General features: G+C 37.6%; 1 protein-coding gene and 1 long non-coding RNA gene across 3 annotated transcripts in view; one reads left to right on the top strand and one right to left on the bottom strand.

Annotated features, from left to right (window-relative positions):
• The window catches only part of LOC144041188 (uncharacterized), a 6,369-nt gene extending 130 nt beyond the window's left edge, over positions 1–6,239 (bottom strand). The window contains exons 1-3 of the long non-coding RNA XR_013290035.1: positions 6,081–6,239; positions 1,656–1,791; positions 1–14 (exon numbers count right to left, since the gene is read on the bottom strand). The exon at positions 1–14 is cut by the window's left edge and continues 130 nt beyond it. This is a non-coding gene — a long non-coding RNA (uncharacterized LOC144041188). The remainder of the gene's footprint in view (positions 15–1,655; positions 1,792–6,080) is intronic.
• An 843-nt stretch (positions 6,240–7,082) lies between these two features.
• Positions 7,083–11,212, top strand: nkx2.4a (NK2 homeobox 4a). 2 transcript variants are annotated; one of them, XM_077576851.1, is made up of 2 exons: positions 7,083–8,695; positions 9,961–11,212. In XM_077576851.1, the coding sequence occupies exons 1-2, from the start codon at positions 8,323–8,325 to the stop codon at positions 10,644–10,646; spliced, it is 1,059 nt and encodes a 352-aa protein (XP_077432977.1). In that variant the 5' UTR covers positions 7,083–8,322; the 3' UTR covers positions 10,647–11,212. The 2 variants fall into 2 exon arrangements, with proteins under 2 accessions (XP_077432977.1, XP_077432986.1); XM_077576860.1 differs by having other exon boundaries at positions 7,086–8,695; positions 9,988–11,212.
• The last annotated feature ends 7,447 nt before the right edge of the window (positions 11,213–18,659 follow it).

Genomic DNA, 18,659 nt, shown 5'->3' with positions numbered 1-18,659 from the left:
AACAGGAACAGCGCCTGACAAAAACAACAAATAAGAGAGTCTCAGATAGACTTGACGGAAGAAGACAGACACAAACTGAGACGAAGATCATTCAGTGCTGTACAAAGTGCAAGTATCTCATGATGGACCCTTCTTAAATTTACTTTTACAGGAGTAGTTTTAGCTGCAAATAAACCTTTTATTGGCTCCTTTTCTCATGTTAAAATGCTGTAAAACTGAACCACAAAAGAAAGAAACAAACACTGATATATATTTTCCCATGTGTGCAATGTTTAACTTTATACAAAATATGTTTTAAAAAAAAACATTTATACTTGTATACTTGTATTCTTATATGTAAACTACCTAACCAGAGCATCGCGTAAAATTCCAAATGTAATGTCATTGAATGAAAGAGCTAGATCATGTTAATAATGCTATTTATGAGCGATAATTAGATTGTAATGTTGTGACATATGTGTAGATATTGCATGCAAAATGTGTTACATTAGCATAAACAGATGAAACATATACCAAATTCAATCTATTATCTTCATCAATGTCAGTTCTCTTAAATTGCAACAAAAAAAAAAGACAAACTTTTGGCATGTAAAAAGAAATCATTCTCCAATATAACACTGTTACAGCTTCTACAACAGTATAAAAAACATTTTATTCATTTTGAATTGTCAATCGGTGAAAAGTTGCAACGTAAAATTGCTCATAACTAACTTTTTAAAATAACTGACAGTTTGAGTGTTTATGTTCAAAATCTTTGTTTCTGCATGTTTGTTTTTGCAGGTCTTAAGCAAAAATGACACATATGAAAAACATGGTGAGAAAAATAACACATGAATGAACTTTAACAACTGGCAAGTCAGAAAACGTGAATCATTGTGACATTTTCGATTGGACATTAATATTCACCAAAAAAACACCATCAATAAATAGAATTGTAGAAAAGGTATGCATCGTTTAAAGTGTTTATTTGAGATGCATTGGAAAGCAAAAGACATTTCGACGCCTTCTTCAAATGTATTTTTTTCAGATTTTTCAGGAAACACAAAAAAATCGAACCATTTGCATCCTGAGAAGGTGATTTAAAAACGTTTAAAAAATGACCTGTTTTAAGAGGTTGGCAATTTACATTGACTGTAAAGGGGAAATATGATTTATGTCATTTTTATGAATTTTTATTTCATTGAAAAAGAAAATGAAGTTGGCAGTTTTATTACATCATACATGTCAAATTCACAATAAAGAATGTTTATCAAGTGCATGACTGGCTTTCTATTTTTTTATGCTGCTCGGCTGCAGATTCACTCATCAGAAAGAAGCCCAATTATCTCGTCCATCTCTCCTCCTCCATTTACCGTCAAACTTTCTATTCCAAATGATATTACGTGAGTTTTGTACCTCAATCTGGCAGGATCAATACATTCAGAGCAAATTCATCTTCTGCTGTGTTTATATGAATTATAATGGCAGGCTGTCGGGGCGGCTTCCTGCATAAAAGCACTCAAAAGTGGCGACAAACACGAGTGAAAAAATGCAGCTTCTATAGACATTGTCTGATTGTCAAATTATTTCGAGTTTCAATTCAAATCCGACAGACAAAGTTTTGAGGAAAAGATGGAGGCCCATCTCTTGACAGCTGAAATAAAAAGACAAATTACCACAAGGAAACACTTGAGACAGATTGCAGCTATTTGCATGCATTTCTGCTGGTGGGACCAACACATTTTATTATCCGTTTTCTCCAATCCCTCGGAATTTGGGGGAAACATTGTGAAGCCTCGGGCTCAGCTGTTTCTAGACAAAAACAAAGAGATTTGATGAGAATGTAGAAATGCAAGTTTCCAACATCAGCAAGACAAATTGAGAATTCCAGGATCACAATCCCATGGCAGGAATTTAGCTTGCGGGATTTCATGAGACGATCAGTTCAGGTTGTGACACCGAAACATTTCATTAGGTCGCCACTACTATCTGCCGTCTGTTATTGTGCAGCCGGACATTTTGCAATTTTAAGAATAAATTGACTGAAGCGAGGCTGAGTCACATAACTACAAAAGCATGGAACTGCCAAAATGGAGTAAACATATTTGCCTGGCAAGTAACTTAAAAAATTGTTTGCATAAACCTTTCAAATCTATTTAAATACGTTCAAACATACCGGTACTTGTTTTTTTTTTTCCCTCATAATGCCAAGGGGTATTGAGTTGTGCATGCAACATTATGGGAAAAATGCTAAAGAAATAATGCACTGTAGACATAATAATAACAAATCATACAAATTACAAATAAACATTGTTTACTTACTTCATTTTCTAACTTATTGGTATAAAATAGGCCAAATACAAAAAAAAAAAGTTTATGTTTGCACAACTCAATACTCATTATGGGAGTTTTTAGCATTTAGCCTACAAGTACGTTCAAATGACTGATCTGTATATATGACTGGATAGCCGATTGCCCATATACGGTCGTGCAAACCGTTAAAGGCACAGGGCGGCCATCTTACCCCTCCCATCTCGCGAGCAGACTACGGTATAAACTATACATATACGTATAGATTAGACATATACAGCTCGTAGGCTTTTAGTACAGGGCCGGGGAGCGGGTGGTCACTATTTTTTAACAAGTGGACGGTATGTGCTACTTTGAAGACCCACTTTTTCTTTATTATTTTTATCAGTTCCCTAGACCCCAACATTAGATCTGGCAGAGGCATTTTTTGTTGAATTACAGGTGTAATTATTTAATAAAAAAATATACAAGTTTCCTTCTGTAAACATCATTAAGCAGATAATTTAAATATGTATGCAAGACAAGTTGTGAAATGTCTGAAGTCCTTTTTTTTATGTTTAACAAATTTAAAACATCAGAAATCATTCTGTTTCTACTAAGTACTGTCTCAAATGTTCTCCAATTTTGATACTGTAAATGTATAGGATCGTATGCCAGGAAACGTTTCTTGGGAGGAGTAATATGGCGGCCTCGCGGCTTCAAAAGTCTTGGCCTAGCGGCTATTCAATAATATATACAGATCAGTGGTTCAAATACGTTTGAACATATTTAAACATGTTTGAACGTACTTGTAGGCTAAATGCTAAAAACTTTTCCCATAATGCCACGGGGTACTGTGTTGCGGATGCACCATTATGGGAAAAAATAACAAACAAATAATGCAGTATATATATATATATATATATATATATATATATATATATATATATATATATATATATATATATATATATATATATATTAGGGGTGTTAAAAAAACGATTCGGCAATATATTGCAATGTTACAGCGCGCAATTCTCGAATCGATTCGATTTGTGGACGAATCGATGTTTAAACATACATTTTTAATGGAAATATTGAACAAAACGTCTTACATAGATTAGGGTTCACACGTTAAGCATGGAAGAATGTTGTTTTAAACGAACATTAAGCCTTAATATTTTATTTCAATGTTGTTCAAACATGAAACAGATTGCAACAGATTGTTTGTTAAATACAGTGGATCGCAGTTATAAGCCTAATCGGTATGGAATCGAATCGGATTAATCGGGATACGGATTGAATCGCCAGGTAATTCACACCTCTAATATATATATATATATATATATATATATGTATGTATGAAGTTTTTAACATTTTGCCTACAAGCACTTTAGAAGATAGGCCTAAATGCTAAGTAGTTAACATTTTTCACCATAATGCCACTGGGTATTGAAATGCACATTGAAAAAAATTTGAATTTCTGAACAGAAATAATGCACTGCAGACATAATAATAAATCATTAAAAATGACTGTAAATAAGTGCTTACTGACTTAATTTTTTAAACTTTTGTATAAACCAAATGCTAACAAAAAAAATACCTGAAGCGACTCAATACCACGTGGCATTATGGGGAAAATGCTAAGTTCTTAGCATTTAGCTTACAAGTACATTCAAGCGTACTTGCAAATGTGTTCAACGTATTTAAATATCCTCGGACATAGAGACCTATTTGTAAATTTGTTTAAGTATTTGCCAGTGAAAAACGTTTACTTCCGTACATGACACACTCATCACTAACGGCTTTTGTTTACCTGCCCTCGCTGCAGCCGCGCACCATTCATGCAGCCCACATAAGTCAAACAAGACACACAGGCTCAAAAGTGACTACAACATGCTTCTGCCATTTTACACTGATCTGACTCATCTTTTTTTTTTTCAATTGTGCAGAAAGTGCAGTGCCATTTGAAATATTGCTACTTAAAACCTACAATAGAACCCTGACCTACAATTTAACCCCCCCCCCTTATTTGCTATCTGTTGAACTTTTTTTTTTTTTCATTTCACTCGATCAAATAAATAAATGTTTTTCATCATCACTAGGACCTGACCATAAATTTAACAGTAACTTCATCAAGTAGAAGTGGCAACCACTAATAATGAACTCACTAATGCTATGAAAGCATTTTGCATTCACCTGCTAACAATTTTGTCAAAATGCAAGAACAATCCACATATTCTGTTTTTTGGGGGACCCTATTAGCATCATTTCTTCCATCAAGCCCGATTAATTGTGAATGAATGAAAACTCCTGGCGAAGAATAAGGTCTTCAAGAGGCCTGTCATATACTTTCTCCACTTTGGGAGGACCTTTAACCTACTTAGCAGAGGGACAGAACTGTTTCAAGTAGGCCAGCATGAATGATATGCACCTGCCTGCTTTTTACTCCCACATTGCTGGGCCGCTGGAGAGAAGAAAAAGCATTTGAGCTAAATAGGGCGATGTGCACATGTGGAATTTCCTCACCAAATGCGGTTTCTTCACAAATGTGACGTTTGGAATTTTGATTTGAGGATAACGTCAAAAATGTGTTTTTTTGCTTCACGATCAAATTTCAATGTTTTGTAATCTGTTTATCTGCTTCACGATGAACTCGGCAAGTTCGATCTTTCAAATGTTAGCGGATAAAAATAATTTTTTTTCATTTTTTCATTTTCATTTTTTGAAAATGAGCTCATTTCTTTTCAAATATTTGGCCTCGTCGAAAATGGTTATGGACATGTTAATGTCAAATATTTAGACGTACCTGCCATCTATAATTTAATCACATGACTGTAGGCTATTTGGCCTAGTAATATAAATGGATGATAATAATAATAATAATAATAAAATAAACAAATACAAAATGTTTTAGTTGATAGGCACAAAAAATATATATTTTTTGGTCTAGCTTTTAATAGGGCTAATCATTTAACTGTTTGATGCAAAATAAAATTCCGTTCGCATTTGATGGGTGAGAAGAAGTAGTCAAGAGTTAAGTTGGTGATTTGAGAGCTACAAGACAAAAAAAAAAAAAAAGAAGCCTTCCCGTTTTGTGGCACTTTTTGCACGCACGGCTGTTTGCGGCGAGGTGGCAGGTCGAGACCTCAGCTCTTCAGTCGTCTCTCAACATCTCTTACGGTATTGAAAAAAAACATCCAAGTGATGGTGGAAAGTACTTAGGGCGCTTTTGGTCCTTCTATACGTCCAGAATCTATAATCCAAATTACATTAATCTATTTTTGTTTAGTTGCATCAACACGGCACGGTGGATCGAAATCCCTTATATTATGATTATGATAGAAAGTATCCGTGCGCAAGATGCGCAAAAATTGATTTGGGTTTTGGGTCATAAATACATGTTTAAAAAATGTTGATGATGGTTATTTCCTTATGACAAAATAAAATGGACCTTATCATTATTGTCTCATATTGTCTGGCCCGTAAGCAGGTTTGCTTTATTTTGTTTAAAAAAAAAAGAATAAGTAACGAATAGGCTACTTTATTTTTTAAATCAGACCTTTAGCATGAAGTTGACTGCAAGCAATCGAAATATTACAGTTTTCAAGGCGTTTTAGTGTTTGAAAAGTGCCGTGTCGTGCATAATTGAGACGGAATACTATGGAAGCAGCAGGATGTGTTATTCAAACATAAACAGGCATACACAAAATATAGTCACTTTTTGTAAAACAACACAATCGCCATCTTTAAAAAATATATAATAATTTCGCTTTCATTTTCTTCGACAATTAAGATAGCACTCAACCAACCTTCAATGGGCCTTCTGGTTCCGTTAGTTCGTTCTGCTATAGCCTCCCGAGACACAGAATGCCTCCGAAATAAGAATATCTAGATTTAAAGGAACAATTGCTCTGAAACGCCTTGCACGTAACCAACCAGCTCCAGGTTTTTATGGGATCCTAATGTGGAGGGTCTGTGCAACCGGGTCCTGCTCTCTGACTTAGTAATCCACAAGGTTGAGAGGTTTGCCTCATTTGCATAAAGTTCGAGTTCTGAGACGATCGAGGACCTCGCTTTCTTCCACAGCAACACATGCAAGCAAGATGAAACAAAATCCAGGATTTCATACTTCTCTGACTTTTTTTCTTTTCTTTTAATTAAAGATGCTTTGTTTTGCGTTTCTGACAACTCCAGCTGTTGTAGTGTGTGTGTGTGTGTGTGTGTGTGTGTGTGTGCGTGTGTGCGTGTGTGAGTGTGTTCCCCCTCCCCCGCAATAGTAAAATCCAAACACTTGATGATATATCCGAGGAGGAAATGTGTCTGCAAGCAGGATGTGCTCCAATCAGGCTAACCGGAGATTGTTTAGTGTTTCTTCACTTGTCGCCTTAATTGATGGCCGACCATGACACGTCTTCATTTGTTCAATTAGGCTGGGTAGCTCCTTTAGCTGCCACGCCACGCTAAATTGCATTAATGCTTCGATGCAGACTGACTCCAATGAAGAAAGAGGCCCGCGCGTCTATAAAATAAGGTGAGAGCGAGGAGCGGCACAAAGCACCTGCTCCCATTATCACCCGCATTGAACATTGTAGCGAATGAAGATATCATGTCATCTGACGAGAAACGTTTAAGATGCATTCAATGATTTTAATTAGCAACGTTCGGTATACCTTCTGTGCTGTGACATCACCCCCCCCCCCCCCCCCTGCACGCCCTCACCCCCCCACCCCCTGATTCCTCCCCTGGCGCCTGTCAGTTTGCTGAGAGATTACAATGTCAAGTCAAGACTGCAACAAAAGTGTCATCAATGCATGCTGGCCAGGTTTGAGGGTTAGAGGATTATGATGTCTCCAGGTCGCATTAAGTCTCAAAGCAGTTTCAGAAAGTCTTCATAATGCAACTTTACAAGGTGTCGTTTTGCCTCAATAGGTGCACAATCATATGAGATCAAATTGAAGAGCTGTGTATAAAAAATGGCTGATTGACAATGTGAAAGAATGAGGCCTATTACATTAACATCATGTTTATTAGTGTGGTGTTCTTAATGTTTTAGTTTATAGGGCAAAAGTCTGCTGAAATGATAAATTACAGTTACTGGCCACAGTTCACCACCATTATCTATGCTTATTACAATATAGCCTGTGAGGTGATTCTAATATTTTAGCTACACGTTCTGCTGATACTCGACGGAACAAAAAAATCGCACCCAAAAAAATAAAAATTCAAAAAAATTCAAAGCTATATTGTATTATAGATATCGATTAGGATAATTTTGTGATTCTGTATTTTAACCATGCTTGTGAACCAGTTAGCGAGTCATCTCTGAAATGTGCTATATAAATAAAATCTATAAATTCACTGTTTGTGGAGCAATGATAATAAAGTTTTATTCTACACACTGTATTTTAAACGAAGTCGAAATATCAACAAAAGGCAGCGAAATGCGAATTCAAAAACAACAAACATAGCTATATATTGTGGCAAAAACAACATATATTTTCAGCTTTTGAACAGCTGTTGTTGAGGCCAGTGATTGTGTCCATATTGCCGCTTGTTATCAAAAAAGAAAGAAAAGAGAAACACTTTGAGAAGCATTAAGAAGCATGATATTGTACTTCATGCGCCACTTTGATGATATGCTGGTCCAGTATCTCTTCAAAGTGCTCTCAAAGTTTGCTTTAAAAAAAAAAAACAGCTAATGTGGGTCATTGTCAGGACAAAATAAAATATTTTCCTTTCTCTTTTACGTGATCCCCTTGTTGGTGCGAAGCCAAGTTTGTTTAGATGAATTCTGCGAGTAAAGTATCAATGAGCATTGTTTGCTGCCGAAGGCGCGTGGCTCCGCCCCCCGGTGTTTGTCATAAACCTGGCTCCTGGCTCCAATAAACCCGGGCTAAGAGCGCCCTGGGCTCGCCTCCTTCTCCAAGGCGATCAATAGGATCTCAGGCGCACTCCAAGCCCTCTCTTACGTAGACACCCAACAAGGAGAGAGCCGATACAACGACACGCTTGATCTGCTCCAACACCAAAAATCTACCTGCTTTCCGAATCATGTCGTTGAGCCCAAAGCACACAACGCCTTTTTCAGTGACAGACATTTTGAGTCCAATCGAGGAGACCTACAAGAAGTTTAGCGGCATGGACGGCGCGGGGAACCTGAGCTCTCCGTTGGGAGCCTACCGGCAGCCGCAGGTGTCTCAGGGCGGCATGCAGCAGCACTCCATGGGCCACAACGGCGGCGTGGCGGCCGCCTATCACATGCCGCACTCCGTGTCCCAGTTCTCCCACAGCGCCATGGGGGGATACTGCAATGGGAGCATTGGCAACATGGGCGAGCTGCCGTCCTACCAGGAGAGCATGAGGAATAGTGCTGCAGCAGCAACAGGCTGGTACAGCACCAACCCTGATCCCAGATACTCCACCAGTAAGTGCGCTCATGCCGCGGGACTTACTCGGCACATGCAAGCTTTTTTCTTCTTCTTTTTTTTCTTTTTTCTTTTCGCCCTCTTCTGCTCTCCTGTAATCGAAATAAGCACGGTGACTTTACCAGAATTAAGCACACAAGTGGATCTACAATATTTCGATTTATTGGATTCCCACGACACAATACGAATGATATTAATGGTCCTTATTGCAAGGCTGAATCAAATGTATTATTATTATTATTATTATTATTATTATTATTATTATTATTATTATTATTATTATTATGCACACGTTTTATTAATATATGTTTAACTAATCATGCAACATCAACTTCTGAAATGTATATTATTTGCAATAATCAATTGCGTCTGCTCTATTCTCGTTTTAAATAACACACAAATCCCTGGAAAATCCACCATTTTTCTTCATATCGTAATTATAGTATAGTCGCAATTAACATGTAAAGCCTTTTTTTTTTTTTTACATTTAAGGTGTTTAAACCATTTACGCATTACATTAAATAAAATAGCAGCGCATGAGGTATCATTTATTTTTTCTATTTTTATTTCGAACATATAGGCCTATGCCAAATAGATTTTTTTAAACATAATGTTAATATTGTTTATGTATCATAATGTACAATATAATGACTTTTAACCTTTTAAAATCCCCCAAAATAATTAGACGTCCATCATTATTGGCCTATATAATTATGAAGTTTTACGAACCGATCTCATTAATTTCTCAATTACAACTTTACTCTATATTTATCTCAGAGATAAATAATAAATAATAACACAAAAAGTGTTATTATTTACATCATTATCATAAATATAATTCCTATATTGACAGCTATAGTAATATTTTGTAATGATAAATCATCTTCACTTTAAACTTGCTGGGTCCAAAAGTAACCAATTATGGTAAAAAAAAAATAAACATTGACCCGACCCGCTGCTTGGCTCAATTTGGCCCAACTTATTTGTTCAAAACAACACTTTTTTTCTTTTTTCTTTTTATTCTTTCCAAAAACAACCACCAAAATTCGGTTGGGTCAAATTGACCCAAGTAGCGGGTGGGTCCTTCTTATATATATATATATATTTTTTTTTTAATACCAACATTTTGACCCATCCGCTTTAAGAATTGACTGTATATTTTTCCACTATTATATTTTACGCGATTTAACACAAACGTGAGGCAGAACGGTGACGTCTTGTGTTGATTGAACGCACGTACAGTATATGTATGTATATGTTTAAGTTTCTAGATTGATGGGACCTTCCACAGGTATGAACATGGCGGCCATGGGCGGTCTGACGGGAATGGCGGACCCCTCCAAGTCCATGCAGACCCTGCACGCTGCGCCAAGGAGGAAGCGGCGAGTCCTCTTCTCGCAGGCTCAAGTCTACGAGCTGGAGAGGAGGTTCAAGCAGCAGAAGTACCTGTCGGCGCCGGAGAGGGAGCACCTGGCCAGCATGATCCACCTGACGCCGACCCAGGTGAAGATCTGGTTCCAGAACCACCGCTACAAGATGAAGCGCCAGGCCAAGGACAAGGCGGCGCAGCAGATGCAACAACAACAACAGCAGCAACAACAACAACAACAGCAGGACGGGACCATGTGCCAACAGGCCCAATCCCCGAGGCGCGTAGCCGTGCCGGTTCTGGTCAAGGACGGTAAACCGTGTCAGAACGCCTCCAACACGCCGACGCCGAACCAACAAGCCGTGCAGCAGAACCAACAGAGCCAACAGCAGAACGGGGCCGGTGTGGTGCTCGGCCAACACCAGAACCAGCAGCAGGTGAACGATTTGGACCTGGAGGAGATGTCGCCCAGCCCCCCCTCGCTGCACAGCCAGCTCAGCTTGGCCCAAATAGACACTTCAGCTGTAGATTACACCAGTAACATGGTCAGCTCGAACCTCCTCTACGGCAGAACGTGGTAGGACCAAGCGCAGTCAATTTTTTCTATCAACCTGCGGATGTGAGCCCATTCAACACGCACATATAGACATAAAATACAGTATATGGGTTCGATAGAATACGACAAAAGTGAGGGCCCCGCAGTCCCCGGGCCCGCGCAGGCGAGAGTACCAGCTGATCAGGGCACATTTTCTTGACATCTCTCAAGAAGGGAGTCTATTTTTGAACATTACACACATGGCTGGCCCTTGAAAAGCAATCAAGACGCTTTGGACCCCTTTTGTAATCTTTTGGACCTCCCTCATGATGTTTTAATGTTAGTCTATGTTTGGAAAAAAAAAATGAGGGGGAGCGAAAGTCACCAAGCTGGATTTTTGTCATATTGTAAATGTATTCAATTAGAATTCTTAAACGAATTAGGGACTTGTACATTTGGCTAACACAAGAATACGTTAATTGTATAATAATCGTTATTTGCGTCCACTTTTATGTTTTCTTTATTCTTTTTGTAAGTTAAAACGATCAAATGGAGCTGCTGTATATGTTTCCAACCCAAGTGAACAATAAGAATAAATAACTTGAATTGTGAGAGCGATTTCTGAAGAAGTTTTTTTTTTTTTTTTTAAGGAATCTGTTTTGAAGTGCATTTTCATTATGCTGAGACTGTGACCAAATTGAGTAGAAAAGCAAGGTCGATGAGGGAGCCAGTATTGTTCAGGTGACATTTTAGAGGGCTGGCTTTTATACTGCATCTGCAAAAATACAAGACCGGAACATACGCCCTTATAAGACATTAGCAATCATTAACCAGCAAATACTGTCTAATGTATGTATATGTGTGTATATATAATTTTCATTTTAAACCCTTATCCAACCTTGTTTTAACAGGCCTTCCTTTGCTTCAATCGAATTGGAGTTGGATTGACTGCATGCGAACTCTGGTGCACAACAAATACAAAACTAGATCATTTAAATTACATTTTTAACAGGTAGTGTGTAAATTAAATATAGAAAGGTACATTTAAAAAAGTAAATATAAATTAATGTAGCCTATGTGAGCTACAATTTGAACATATATTAGATGCTGATATTAATAATAATAATTTATGTAGTTTTTTCAAGTGTTTTGTTTTACCTATATTCTGATTTTTTTTTATTCCAATGAATAAAAGAGTTACTGTATTATATGTATTTATTACTATCACCATTCATATGCAGGTAATACAGACGCTTAGTTTTCAGATTTGTCCCGCACACGCACACGCAGGGAGACACACGCATTTTTGCGATCAATCTCTTGAAAAGATAAATGATTTGTGCAAACCAACTCCAAAGTGTTTCAGCTCATCACTCCAAAAAGCAGCGGCCGATAATGGCGTCTAACATTTCATTTCCGGTGGTCATTTAAACATGTTTGGAAATGACTTGCGGAGCCCTTTGGGTGATGGCACCCCGCCACGATGATGATGGCTATCAGTGCGTCTCAATGGAGACCTCGGAGAGCCTCCATTTTGCGAGCCCTTCACATACCTGGCAGCTGTATGTATATGTGCTATCATCGCCACTCTCCAAGGGCGATCAGAGCCAATATGCACCTGACATTTGAAATTGGCCGCAACAAGTCTGTCTGGAGGGAGTTGGATAAGAGCATTAAACAACGCCAAATGCATTCCTGGATGCACTTTGATGCCGCAAGATGTTTCGGATAGATTCGCTCCCCAAATTGAGGGCATGAATGAGCTGTCAACAAAGCTTTTGATGGTGGACCATGAAATGAAAGTGGAGGTGAAGCCATTCTTTTCTTTTTTCAATAGCCATAGTTATGGCGCTCTAATAGGCTATGCTTGGTAATCACTGCCTATTGTGTCCGTTGCTTCTTTCACATTATTGTGAGGTGGACCTCTCTTTGTAAGGAAATATGAGTCTGACCGCGTACTGTAATTGCAGTTGGAAGCATCATTTCGGTTTGGAAAGTTTTGGGGTGACGGTATCACACAATATATCGCCATGAAAATTCATTCCTCACACGCACATTCACAACTCAATGATACATTTCATAAAATTGCCTCTATTATACAAAGCAGATATTTCCATAAAGGTCAGATGGACCCTATGCTACATTTAGGTTATTATAGAGTTTGATAAGACAAGGCTAGTTTTTTAGTTTTTTATTTTTATTTTGCACGTATCTATTCTTGCCAGGTAATTGCAGGTTGCACTCCATAATGTCGTCCCTGCAGCTCTACTCCCCCCTAAGACCCCCTCCCAACTCCCTTCCCTCCCTTTATTCTACTTAATATGTCAGAAGGTCTGATCACAGACGAACCTTTTCAAGTCCTATTGATGTGTTCCTCAATTGACCATGGCGACCTAGCAACCTAGTGAGCGCTAATTGGCAAGGGCTTAACATTATTGGCTCTATAGTTTACCTACCAACATACATCTTTGCTCATATTCGTTTTTTCCCCCCACCCTGTGCTTGATATGTGAAGAGAAATGTTTTGCGGTTTTGGTCTTGGTTTGACAAAGAGATTCAAATACTGTATTGAGGCCATCTTTCCCTCTAATGATTTTCTTTCAGGCAACTCCGTTTTTATTATTATTTCTATAAAAAGGAACATGCTGCATTAACTGGTGAATTAGCTGTTAATTATTCATTTCAAAAATGATAATTAAGATGGTTTAAGAATGTTTCAAAGGGAATGGGGGGTGTTTTCTTACAAGTATGCGAATGTTACATCAAGCCTTGCTAAATAGACTACATACTAATTTGATGAATTATTCCTCCTACTGGGGATAATTGTGCACAACTGAGGCCAACGGAGTGCACTGCTGGGTCTAGTCTCAACGAGTTTGTGGTTTGAAGGAGAATCAAATGATGGCAACTCGGGCCTCGAGTTCAAAATATTCCGAGAGAGATTCTTTCATCCATCGATTGAGGCGACTGCTATTAAGTGAATAGAGCGAATTTACAAAGGTGAAGTTAGCATCAATATTTCTTGAGCATTGTCTGAAGCAGTAAGTTGTAACGACTTGATTTTTTTCTTCATGTGGAGTGTATGTTTAATGTGAAGAGATTGAATTGAATCTCTCAACTCAATCTTTCCTTGTTGTAGTAAGTTTTTCCTTTAAAAAAAAATTTTGGCCATCAAAAGTTAATAAAAGGATCATTGATTTTTAAAGGGAAGTTAGCCCAAACATTTTCTTTACAATAATACATGCTATGCAGCCCCACTAGTCTAAACAAGGTATTTTGATTAATATTACATTTGTATTTTTTTATTCATCTCAGGGGGCGGCCATCACAGTTGCTCAGGGCCAACGATTGGAAAGTACTGACATTCTCTACTTGAGTAAAAGTACAATTAATTGTATAATATACCTCTTTGGTAAAAGTATTCACTCAAATAATTAATCCTAAAAAAAAAAAAGTACAGGCTCTGAAATATACTTGATGAGTAAAAGTAAAAAATAATGTCATATACATAATAATTAAAATAATATTAGCTAACGGAGCCAGATTTGCAATTTTGTTTTTTTAGACATCGCCAAGTTGACTCTCTGGCTTTTGGGTTCTGCGTCGAGTCCACAGTGTTGAGTATCACTCGCTCATGTTGCTGATCCAAACCTAGCTGACATGATTGAGTCAGTCTGCAGCGTTTGACTTATTAAGTTCAAATTTTCCTCTGTAGTAGCGGTGCCACCTTGCCCTCATATTTACAGGTTGTTCTAATCTAGCCAATTGCACGTCATGTCACGTCATTGCTTGAGGTAGTGCCAATCACAAGCAGGGATGTAGTGAACCCGTGTGTAAATGCTGCATATGATTTGCGGATCCAGGAAACATTGACGGCTGCTTTTTCTTCCAGGTTCATAGTTTGAATCATTTTCAGGCATTTAAAACAAAGGTAATAACGTTTTGAAAACGAATCGAGTAAAAAGTACAGATACTCATGTTAAAATGTAACAAGTAAAAGTCAAAAGTAGTCTAAAAAAGAAATACTCAGAAAAGTAAAAAGTACAAAAAAACTACTCAAGTACAGTAACAAAGTACAAGTATTTTGTAACTGTAGTATTAAGTACTTTGTTACTACAGTAAAAAAGTACTTGTACTTTGCTACTGTACTTGAGTAGTTTTGTTACTTCCCATCTCTTCCCATCTCTGCTCAGGTCCGGCCAATCATCATCAGCTTGCAAACGTCACATGACCAAACTCAAAAAACAGGTGAACCGTGATTGGTCGTTAGGCTTACCTAAGCCCTGAGCAACTGTGATATTGTTTTCAATCGACAACAAGTGACAAAATGGCCACCCCCTGAAAGATATGAAAACGGATGCATTTTGCTCTTTAATTCATATACTGTATTACACGCACAATATTAATTAGGGATGTTCGATTCCACTTTTTTTAGACCGATACAGATACTACATTTTTTAGTACTCAGTGATACCGATACCAAGTGCCGATACCATTAGTACTTATGATACATAAATACATTTAAAAAAACAATGACATATAAAATAAAAAAAAGACCTATATATCCCAATTATAGCAAATTTCCTTAAAATTGCTTGAAATTAATGGCAATTACATTCTTTCAATTTGCTCATGGAAGTCATTTTGCATAGAGAACACAATAAAATGAATTTCAAAAATAGATAAATAAAATGAAACAAATAGTCCACTGGCCAGGAAAAAAAAAAAGTCCAATCAAAATATGTGGTTGTACAACTGCCTTTTAAGAAATACAGTAGAGCTGCAACTATAGAGCATTTTAGTATTCGAATGCTCGACTGAAAATACTGTCGAGTACTCAAGTACTCGGATAAAATGTATTTTTGCTTGGATAAAGAGTAATTTAAAGTACACAACAAAAAAAATAAAGACATTTTCACTTAATAATGAAAAACAAGTTGATTTAATGGTTTCCATTTTATTTTAAATCAACTGTTTCTTTTTTCAAGTTGTACTCTTACATTATATGCACCAGGGTAGTAATTGTACATTTATAAATTTGGAGCAGTTGACCAGCAGGCCTAATAAGGCAAATTAAAGAGGGTATTTTTAAGGCATTTTATAATTTCGCGTTACCGGTTTAAAAAAAAAAAAAAAAAAAAAGCTTGTGATGAATCTGCAGACATGAAACACATTAGTTATTAGAGTATTGCCCTACAAGCCGCATCTTAAATCGGGAGCCAGTTGAAATGCAACGTGGATGCCTTGACATCACGCTAAAATAAAACCTTGTTCGTCATCGCCACCATTTCCGCATTCCGAACGTCCCTTCGATTTGTCTTTAATTCCTTCGTTCCCGCTGCTTGAATCAAACAAGTAACATCCGCTTCTTCTTCCTTCCCTTGCGTTGGTGATATAAGTGGCTAAATTAAAAGTAGCCCGTGCGTCCGCTACGCTAAAGCCTTAAATAAACAAGTACTCTAGGCAGGAAAAAAACCTCGGATTTTTCGTACTTGATGTACCTGTGGCAGAATAACAATTTAAGCCGTTAGTTCCTAACCGAAAAACGGCCACAAGAGCGGGACCGATACCAGTATCTATATCCATCGCGAGTACCGATACCATGAAATATGTCTGGTATCGGTACTCACCCATCCCTAATATTGATCGGAATGCCGTGCTAAGACTAGTTTGACCCCATGCAACATATTATTGTAAAGACAATTTTTGAGTTGACTTCCCCTTTAATGACAATCTCCGATTAGTGATTATTATATGAGAATTTTCTTGATTGAGGTTGACAGAGCTCATTAGATTGCGCAGTTGTGCCTAATGTTGTGACGGGTGATTGTATATTGACCTCATTAACGCAGAGTGTGCACCAGGGAATGGATTTTATGAGAGGCGGGCAAAATTATTAGCATACAAGTGAAGTTACTAAATTGGAAACTTCTGAGTGATTCGAGAGTGGAGAGACAATCTTTCTTGTGTTTCTGATGGATTTTTTTTGTTTGAGTCCTGCATGTCTTAAAACGGAAAGGAAATGAGGCGCACATAATGAAACAGATTAACGTTTCTCTTTGAAAAAGATTTGAATGAAAATAGATACTCAACGTTTGCACACTATCATAAATTCTAATGATTTTTCAATATGAGCACGAACCCCTGAACACTGTTGACTAGTATCTGTACTAGAAAGGTTCATTGGAAGAACTGTGTGTTTGGGATGTGGGGTTGAGGCGGGGGAGCATCCCTTATTAGAAAACCATGTCACATTCTCTCCTGACTGGCTGTAATGCCAATAATCCCCCCTCCAAGTCCCCATATGCATGTTTTTCACTTGGCCATAAGTATTTAAAGAAACTGTTTTCAGTTGCCACTAATAACAAGTGACCTTCAGTGACACGGGCCAACAATGGGTTTGTCAGGCCTCAAACGCACAACCAAAGAAGCTGATTAGGAACTCAAGTGGCTTGAAGCAAGAATCAATGGCCGCTCTGTCCTGCCGTGGCGCTTCCAGCATGGCGCCGATGATTGTGGGACTTCCATTAGTTCTGCTTCATTAAGTCGCACAAACTCTTCTTTAAGAAAATTAGTTCAGCCGATCCGACAAAAAAAAAAAAAAAATCTATTGGGGCTGTCCAGCAGCGGCTCCCGCTGAGAAGCACGTGTACTGAGTCTGAAAACAATAAGATGGGGGAAACTTTGCATTAGAATAGGAGCATTAAAATTATGCTGATGTTTTAGAATGAGGTGGCGAGTGTGTTCATTTTATTTTGATGGCGAATATTGATGGGCCAACCTGCACCACCAAGAATACAGTTTATGCTAACATTCATGTTTGTTAGTGAGTCTCATTGAGTGCTCAGATTTTTATTTATCTATTTATCATACAAACTCTACAGAATGGTTATACAGGTATACTAAAAATATCTAAGTATAGTACAGATTTAAGATATTGCCGGGCTAGCCTGATTAGCATTAGTCTCTATGCTAAAAGTGACTGTTCAATGTTCCTGTGAAGTGTTTAGACAAATATACAATGATTCAAGATATTGGTAGTCTAAATTGGTTAGCATTAGCCTCTATGCTAAAAGTGTTAGCACCGTAGGAAACGTGGGTTATTTGTGTTTGTCTTTTTGTGCTCCATTTTAATCATTTTAGTTAACCAGTCACAAACTGTTTGGACTATATTTGCCATTTTTCTTTATTGTTATTTTTGCTTTAAGTAAATTTAAGGCTACTTTTAGGTGTATAGTAAAGGTAGCTGCCATAAAGTGTGTCATTGATGTAAAGGTACCACCTTCATGATTTTGTGATCGGAAGGACGCAAATGAAATTAAAGTGCAAGTTTTTTGTTCAACCACAACGGCGTCGTTCTTTCGCTGTTGTCAGTGCTGGATTGAAAGGATCGACAAAAGGAAGGCACAAGTCAGTCATTTCATGCCCTGCTGATGTAGTGACAAAAATGGTATAAAAGCATAAGTAGCATATAGTACAGATTCAATATATTGGTGAGCTAGCCTGGTTAGCATTAGCCTTTATGCTAAAAGTGACTGTTCTGTGATCTGTGCAGCTTTTCTACAAGTATACAAGTGTTAATATCATACTGAGTCAAGATATCGGTTAACATTAGCCTGTTTAGCATTAGCCGCTATGCTAAAAAATGATCGTTCAGTGATCTGTGCAGGTTATACAAATACAAATCAAGCAAACATTTTCTTTACAATATTATGTTTTATGCGCACCCACTTGTCTTAAAAGGATATTCTGATTAATTCAGCAAAATCCACCTGTTATTATTAATCTTAGAGGGTGGCCATTTTTCCACTTGCTGTCAAATGAAAATGACAACACAGTGCCTAAGGTGCTTGTGAATGTCACATGACCAAACCCAGGAAACAGGTGACCTGTGATTGGTCGTTACCTGAGTGAGTCAGCCGCAATGCAATGTGATGTCATCAGTAAGTGGCAAAATGGCCGCCCCCTGAGATGGATAAAAATGGGTGGATTTTGTTGCTTAATTCATAATCCACAAACGCTATATTAATCATTATTTTTGACTTGACTTTCTCTTTAA

Source organism: Vanacampus margaritifer, chromosome 1 (genome assembly GCF_051991255.1).
Source record: "Vanacampus margaritifer isolate UIUO_Vmar chromosome 1, RoL_Vmar_1.0, whole genome shotgun sequence".
Lineage (NCBI taxonomy): Eukaryota > Metazoa > Chordata > Actinopteri > Syngnathiformes > Syngnathidae > Vanacampus > Vanacampus margaritifer.
This window is presented reverse-complemented; position numbering and strand designations above follow the sequence as displayed.

What these genes read in the sequence shown, in the direction of transcription:
- nkx2.4a (XM_077576851.1), top strand. Translation starts at nt 8,323, where the DNA reads ATGTCGTTGAGCCCAAAGCACACAACGCCTTTTTCAGTGACAGACATT. An exon ending in TGATCCCAGATACTCCACCA is followed by an intron (nt 8,696 to 9,960) that starts GTAAGTGCGCTC and finishes TATATGTTTAAG; the next exon opens with TTTCTAGATTGATGGGACCT.